Source organism: Leucoraja erinacea, chromosome 28 (assembly GCF_028641065.1).
Source record: "Leucoraja erinacea ecotype New England chromosome 28, Leri_hhj_1, whole genome shotgun sequence".
NCBI lineage: Eukaryota > Metazoa > Chordata > Chondrichthyes > Rajiformes > Rajidae > Leucoraja > Leucoraja erinaceus.
The window spans coordinates 7,035,281-7,043,472 of NC_073404.1; the positions used below are offsets into that span (position 1 = coordinate 7,035,281).

At 41.2% G+C, this 8,192-nt stretch overlaps 1 protein-coding gene across 1 annotated transcript in view; it reads left to right on the top strand.

Moving 5' to 3' along the window:
- akap1b (A kinase (PRKA) anchor protein 1b) overlaps positions 1-7,828 on the top strand; it is a 45,967-nt gene extending 38,139 nt beyond the window's left edge. Inside the window, exons 6-11 of the mRNA XM_055657602.1 lie at positions 842-1,017; positions 2,833-2,985; positions 3,631-3,698; positions 4,621-4,694; positions 5,846-5,908; positions 7,381-7,828. Of these exons, the coding sequence (XP_055513577.1) occupies positions 842-1,017; positions 2,833-2,985; positions 3,631-3,698; positions 4,621-4,694; positions 5,846-5,908; positions 7,381-7,443 (597 nt within the window). The 3' untranslated portion in view covers positions 7,444-7,828. The remainder of the gene's footprint in view (positions 1-841; positions 1,018-2,832; positions 2,986-3,630; positions 3,699-4,620; positions 4,695-5,845; positions 5,909-7,380) is intronic.
- Positions 7,829-8,192: the final 364 nt, after the last annotated feature.

Below are 8,192 nucleotides of genomic sequence, written 5' to 3' on the forward strand. Positions count from 1 at the left end.
CATGCAGACAGCACCAGTTGTCTGGATCGAACCCAGGTCTCTGGCTGCTGTAAGGCAGCAACTCTACCGCTGCGCCACTGTTCACCATACTGAACTTAATTTATTTTGAGACTTCAGACATGACATTTATCTATTAGACCTGTGTGTGGTTTAATTCACAAGAAGCTTGATAAGTGTACAGACTTGTCCCAAGAATGGGTGACACCAGGAACGTCAGATGGGGTGGGATCAGCCAGCATCGCCGGAGAGCATGAACAGGTGATGTTTTATATGTCGTCCAAGAAATTGCCTGAGGCTTGCAACTATGATTCTGAAATAGAATATTATTATTTTTTTTAAATAAAGCCCACACGCAGGTGATCTTAATTTGATTTTAAATGTTGCAATGGTCATAAACTTTAAGGATTTTGTTTTTTCCAGGCCAGGAGATAGATTGAAATGAAGAAACGGTGGAAGCAAATTTTAGCAATTAGAGAATGCGACCAAAAACTTGAGGCAAATGGCAACATCTCAACAATTGAATGAATCTAATTTTGGACTATTTCACTTATTTGCTCTAATATTGCAGAAATTAACAAATAGTGGTAACCAATAAAATCAGTTGAAGGTAGAAAACTAAATGTCACCAGTCGTGGCAAGTAGTTTTGAAAGCTACCCAGCAGGGGATGGTCTCAAATGTGCAGTGTTAAAAGCTTGCATGCTGTGACATTGTTTTCTGAAGATCAGTTGTCAAGTGAATTATTGAACTTAAAATTTTTTTTTTTTAAATGTGGGTTTAAGTTGCAGGAACCCTTCCTGACAAGCATGAAGTGTCTGGCTAAGTTTTAACTGTCTTGTGCAGCTCATGCTTCCAGATGGCGTGACGGTCGACGTGCTGGTGGTGAATATCGTCAATGCAGGACACATGTTTGTGCAGCAGCACACGCATCCAACATGCCACGTACTACGCAACATGGATCAACAAATGTTTCTTCTTTACTCGCAGCCAGGAATCCCCACGCTAACTCCTCCCTTGGAAGTTAAGTCTATCTCCTTGCTAACCTGGGCATGTTGTGCATTTATGATAGAGCTGAAAGGAGTTTATTGTGCATATTAATGTGTACATTAAGGTAGACCTTGTTGAATGGTATTCTGTTAACGTCTGTGGGTCAAAAATAGTTTGGTTTAGATACAACATGGAAACGGATCCTTTGGCCCACTGAGTCCGCACCGTCTAGTGATCACACTGACACTATCCTACCCACGAGGGACAATTTACAATATTTACCGAAGCAAATTTAACCCACAAATCTGCATCTTTGGAATGTGGGAGGGAACATTAACACCCAGTGGAACCCACATGGTCACGGGGCAAACTTGCAAACTCTATAGAGACAGCGCCCGTCGTCAGGGTCGAACCCGGGTGTCCGGCATTAAGGTAGCAACTCTGCTGCTGTGTCGCCCTTCGCTGCACCCCTAAAAATCGGGCAATTGAGGATTTAGTTTAGGTCGTGTTGCTGACAGTTCACGTCACTAGCCAGTGATATTATTTCATGTCCTTGGGCGCTTAAATCAAAGTTGCTATTATGAATGTCCTTGATGGGAGTAAATTAAGTCAAATGTTCAACTTTGCTTGGAGATGGGAGACTTCTTGGTTTGGTTATAAAATCTAAAGTATAAGACACCGTAGCACCTGCAAATTGCTGAGCGCAGGAATGTGTGATATAGCAAATGTTCAATGCCAGCTGTAATGTTCTCTTGAGTGCTATGGTCAGTTAAACCCTGCCATCTATACTACCTGACCAGTTGGAGTATCCTGCCATCTACCCTTCCCTGACCCTAGGCTTGTCCAAGATTATCTTTCAGTGCCTTTAATTCTATCACTAGATAGACATTAAGCTGGAATAACTCAGTGGGACAGGGAGCATCTCTGACGAGAAGAAATGGGTGACGTTTCGGATCGAGACCCTTCAATCTGAGTTGCTCCAGCTTTCGGTGTCCATCTTCGATTTAAACCCGCATCTGCCGTTCCTACTATCGCTTGTCTCTTTGGTATAATAAAGCATGTGGTGCATCAGTTTAGCCTTGGTACTGGGCATAACTTCACCACCAAGTCTCCCAAACATGGCATGCCAGTAAATTATCCTCGCCCATAAAGTACGATCTGCTTCCAAAAGTGAGACTGCAATGTAGAAATGTGGCCACTGTAGATGTGACTTTTGCACTGTTTTAGTACTGGCATGTTCCATTTACAAACACCTATGAAAAGAACAGAACTTCCCAATTGGGCACTGTCTGGTCATCTCTTCCAGGACAGTGAGCTTCAGTCTAAGGGGTGGCACAGTTGCATAGCAAATAGATCTCTGACTCGCAGCTCCAGTGACCTCTCCAAGTTCAATCCTGACATCTGTCTCGGAGTCTGCAAGTTCTCCATGTAAACAAGTATTCTGCATTGTTGCATCCCAAAATGGCTCCGGTAGGGTAAGTGGTCACTGTAAATTGCCCCTTGACTGTAGATGAGTGGGAGGAATTGATTGAATGTAGGTAGGCAAGGTAACATTTATAATGACTCAACTGGAATAGACTCATGAAGCCAAAATGGCTATCCCTGTCAAAAGGAAATGGTGGGAGCGATGGCATGGGCAGGTTCCTCTTGAAGGTCTGTTTTTAGTGTTGCAATTCTGTGCAAGGTGATGCTATTCGGTTCTGTTAGTGGAATTTGATTTGCCGGTCTATTTTCATCACTTGCACAACCATAAGCCATTCAAACTTTCACGCCGCAGCGTAATATTTGCTTTTCCTGCCACCATAGTGGTGCTGAAAAGAACTTGCCGTGCTTCTCTTCACTCCTACAGTTGGTATAATCTGTGCAGCTCCAGCGGGAGAAGGTGCCTGGTGGAGGGCACAGGTTGTTGCCTTTTTTGAAGAAACGAATGAAGTTGAAATCCGTTACGTTGACTACGGTGGCTATGAACGAGTTAAAATCGAAGCGTTACGACAAATCAGGTGATGTACTGCCTTTGCTTGAGTATACAGTTTAACCACAGGTAAATTAATAATCCGAGCCCAAATCATTTGGTGCATGGCCAAGCAAGGTGTTTTCAATCACTTGAATTCAGTTGCATCAGCTCTCATTCTCAAAATGCAATCAAATTGAAATTTGCCATTTCACTTGTGCACGCTTCAAATCATAGCAACTATAAAGTTTGTCATTTGCAAGGGTATCCACTGACATACTGCTGCCAATACGAACCTTGCATGGGATCGACCAGTAATCATTCCGGAATTAATTTGCTCAATGCTAAAACTTTTATTAAAAATTTATTTTATCTGCTTGGCATGTTGCCTTTAAGAGTTGTATAAATGGGGGAAATCTCTTCCAAATTGTTTGATTGTAATTGCAAATTGATTTTAAATCTGGAAAATTCAGAATAACGACCTGATTAGCAAAATTAAAGTTTTGTTGCCTAAAAAATCTGCATTAACAATGTGGCATGATGCCTTTAAATTAGTGTAGTACCTCCGCCATTGGTTTGGATTCGGTATTCTAAAGCACCTAGTGACATTTCATCTGAATCAGAAGGTTAACGATTCTAGCCTTGTTCCAGAGATAAAATTGCAAACATTGTCTTTTTCACTTTTGTTGAACAGGTCTGACTTTGTGTCACTCCCTTTCCAAGGGACTGAAGTCTTGCTGGATAATATAATGCCCCTCCCAGGTAAGCAATCAATGGCAAGTACTTGCAGAGCCTGCAATTGGAACTTGGACTGCGCTTCAAGTTCTAGTAATGTGCTATTCAAACACATCTGCCCAAGTAGTAAGTTAATATTTAATTATATTTTGAACTGCAGGCTACATAATGACCTTGTGTGTTAATGTACCGAGCACCAATATTTAATTCTGCAATATGGTGACGTTTCAGTACTTGTAGGGAAAACACCTTAAGGTCCCTCTAAGGTCTCCAGCTGTAAAAATGCTACAAAACATTTGTTCCAGTTCATTGCAAATCTATTGGTGTCATTCAGTGAACTTGGTCATTGCTGTTCCTTTATAGTCGGGGTTTACATCCTACCCAACTTTTAAGCATCGTTCTCACTACCATGTTCTTCAGGCAGTTAAATGGGAATAGATGTTGGGCTTGCTAGTAGGTTTAGATTTCTTATTGCTATGTGAACTTGGGTACAGGGAGATGTTTTAACATGCTATCCAATGAAATCGGGTAATACTTTCATAATCCAGTCAAACGAGAGTTCAACAGGCAGAACAAAGAAGAACATGTAGTGCAGGATGTAGTTCTCAGCATTGTGCCACATCAGTTCCATAGACAAAGTCTGTTGTCAGCAATGTGGTAGAGGTAAATCAAACGGTATCCTAGCTTATGGAAGGAATATTCACAGGCTTGTTAATGGGGGGGGGTGGGGGGAAGAGGGAAACTGTTACTGAGTTTGGTGTGCACACTTTCATGTGTCTGTACCTTCTGCTAGATGAGTGGGGAGAAGCAATGTAATGACCATGTCCCATGGATAAATAAGAATGCCGCACGCCTAATCTATTTTGGGTGTCTCTCACCACTATGGTTGATGCATATACTTTCCACTTTTTAAGTAAAATTTTGGACTTTGCTTTTCCATGCTTTACAGATGAGGACCAGTTCTCAGAAGAAGCGAACGCCGCAATGGATGAAATGACACGTGGTGCAGCATTACTTGCCCAGGTAAGAATTGCTTGGAAGATGGCTGCTCGCTTTCAAAGATTCTACTTTCTGCTTTTCAAAGAAAGAAACTAGTCATAGCCGTACAACATGGAAACCTTCAAACCAACATGCCCATGCCAACCAATATGCTCCATCAGCGCTAGTCCCACAAGCCTGTTTGGTCCATATACTTTGCCCCGTCCAATTGTCTTTTAAATGTTATAGTACCCGTCTCAGCTACCACCTCTGGCGACTCGTTCCATAAACCCACCACCTTCTGTAGATGAGAGTATTGTAGGGACACTTTCCTAGACTATTTCAAACAAGCATCAAGGACATTTGGCTCAATTCCACTGTTTGACTCTGAACATGAGCAGTAGAAGTTTATAGTGGCCATTTAGCCTGTTGTGCAGCTCAGCTACTCAGAACGGTAGATCTTTTAAATCAACCTTCATTCTCTCAAGATTCACATTTTTTACATGTCAGCTGTACAGGACTTGGCGAGGACCTCACAGCCCTGTTGGAATTCTAAAGATGCCATGTCCAAAATGATTTGCCCAGTAAATAATTTCTATGTTTGCTTTTGCATCTTGACCTGATAGCTTGATTGTTGCAGGACACAGGCTGGAAAGGGCGCAACATTCTCATCAATGTTGTTTTGGTTAATGAGTGGGTGAACCTTGTTTCTAGCCATGGGTTTGTCTCCTGATCTACTGTATTAGGTGGGGAGAGGTTGATTGCTGGTAAAGTAGTGATGTAACCTTTATTAGAATGAGATGTTCTAGGTGATATTGGGGTGTGTGCTACGAAGGGTGGTGTGTATTTCACACGCAGTATGCTGGCTTGGTCAATGAAACGAAAACCAATTTCCATTAGACATTAAGAGTTATGAATCGAAGATCCCTAAATCAAATTGAGATACAAGCTAATTAGATGGTGTCATATTTAAAGAAATTAAAGTCTACTTTCCTATGTTGATGTTTGGTCATGTATGAAAAATGTATCTTGTCCCTTGTCGAGGGACATTGTCATAGTCAATGCAAAAGGCATACTGATGTGAGGAACCATGTCTTGTACCTTTCAAGGAGGTGGGGAAACAGATTGTAGGCAAACTATTAATTGTACACAGTCCTGTTAAGCATTTAATCACTGGTTATCATTTTTGTTTTCAGGTAACGGGTTATGATAACAGCGGAATGCCTCTCATACACTTGTGGAGCCTAGCCGGTGATAAGGTAAGTTGTGCCTTGTACCTAACAGCCAGAAGTTGTTTTAAGTGGTACACTTTTTTTAAGTCTCTTGATAACAGTGGGAGATGTGTATTGAGATTTAGACACAGTGGAGTTGGTGTGCAAGTTCAACTGAGATTATTAATATTGTGAAGGGATTAAACATCTCTTCTTCTGGGAGGATGGTATACAGTAGCAAATCAATTGGAACTTCTCTGATTATTCAGCCTGTCAAGTCTATGCCAGCTCCACTTATTTCCCAACAAGTGATTTTCTCTTGTGCCCATCAGTTTGCTGCCCCATTCTCTTGCCCCTTGCCCTCGTACAGATATTATGGCAAACATCAAGCCTACCGCTGGGGCACAGTGGCATAGCGGTAGAGTTGCTGCCTCACAGCACCAGGTGCCCAGGTTTGATCTTAACTACAGGTGCTGTCTGGACGGAGTTTGTATGTTCTCCCTGTGACCACATGGGTTTTCACTGGGTGTTCCAGTTTCCTCCCACACTCAAGACGTGCAGGTTTGTAGGCTAATTGGCTTTGGTTTAAACAAATGTATAAATTGTCCCTAGTGTGTACGATATTACTCATGTACAGAGTGATTGCTGGTTGGCACAGACTCTGTGGGCTGAAGGACCTGTTTCCGTGCTATATTTAACATCTACCATTTAGTGACTTTGTACTGCACTGCAAGTACTTTCACTGTGATTGATGGCCGGTCATCCTAGTGGCACATCATTTAAGTGCTGATCTGTGCTATGAGGAGTTATCCAGTTAATGCAGTCAAGAAGGAAATTCCCTGCCCAATTTGAACCTGCTGAAATCTTTATGCATTATTGCCAAGAAAAAAGAATGAAAGGCTGAGATGATGTGGAGGGGATGTTTTCAGTAGTAGGAGAGAGCAGGACAAGTGGGCACAACCTCAGAATAAAAGGATGTACCTTTAGAATGGAGATGAGGAGGAGGAATTCATTTAAACCAGAAGTTGGTGAATCTGTGGAATTCATTGCCCCAGACAGCTGTGAAGGCCAAATTATTGGATTTTTGGTAAGAGGAGATAGATTCATGATTAATAAGGGCATCAAAGGTTACGGAGAGAAGTCAGGAGAATGGGGTGCAGGGGAATGTAGATCGGCCATGATTGAGTTTGAGTCTGCTCTGCCATTCAATGGACTGAATGGCCTATTTTTCTGTCTCCGTGTCCAAAATGTTTGTCAAGTTTGAGATTAATTGTATAATTGAAAGTTTATTAGTTTCATCGTCCAGTGCTATCGCCCACTGGATGTCTAAGATTGTGTTTAAAATTATTTAATTCGAATTGACTAAAGAGCAAGATAAGAATTTGATTCATTAAATTGGATCTGATCACTTGAGCAAAGTGTAGTCTATATTGTTCAATGATTGGAGATCTCCAAAGAGCTGGAGGAAGTATCCACCCATGCACTATCTGGAGGGTAACTTTGTTCTATTTTCTCCCAAGGTCTTGTTCTTGAATCAAATCCTGGTGGAAAAAGGACATGCGCAATGGATGGAGAACTACTAGTCTGCAGATGAAGGCCATTTTTCTAAACTCATTTTGCACTGCATTGTAATTCAATCATTTGCTCGCTGTGCAGATGTGTATATAAGTCATTGTATTAATATTTTGTAAGATCTCACAGTACATAAAGGGAACTTTTTCAAAATTATGGAATCTATATAGGTAAGTGATTGTCACGCGGTTATGTCTTGTCTGATTAATTTGATATTTAAAAGAAACCTTGTCATTGTACAGAATAGGTTTACTAGATTACTTGAATGGAATGATATTGTGATCAATGAATTCTTTGCTACTTGGTTGTACAGACCTGTAAAAAGTACCCAAAAAAACTGACAGAATTCAGCTTGTGTGGTGTTGTTTTTTTTAAATTATAGCTTGGAGCTTCTCATCTGTTTTGTCACTTGTGGTTTTTGTATTTCCAATAAGAAGGAAGTGTGTTGTTCACTAACACATTTGGGATTTATGCATAATCGGCTAGAAAGGTTAGTGATGCTCTTAGTTGAATATAAGGTGGCTTCAGATCCTTCGGGATATTTACACACACTTGAAGTGCTGCTTTATTGCAGCAGGGAGGCAGTAGTCCACTGTTGGAACTGCTGCCTTGGAGCTGCTTAAACCCAAGCCTTATAATTCCTAGTGGATATGCTATCCTAGAAACTAGAATTCCAAATTTTTTGTTTAACAAACTTGCCAGCTGAAACTAGTTTCTTGTGGTTTGTCCCCAGTTCAAAGTTGCCAACTAAAAGCAAATG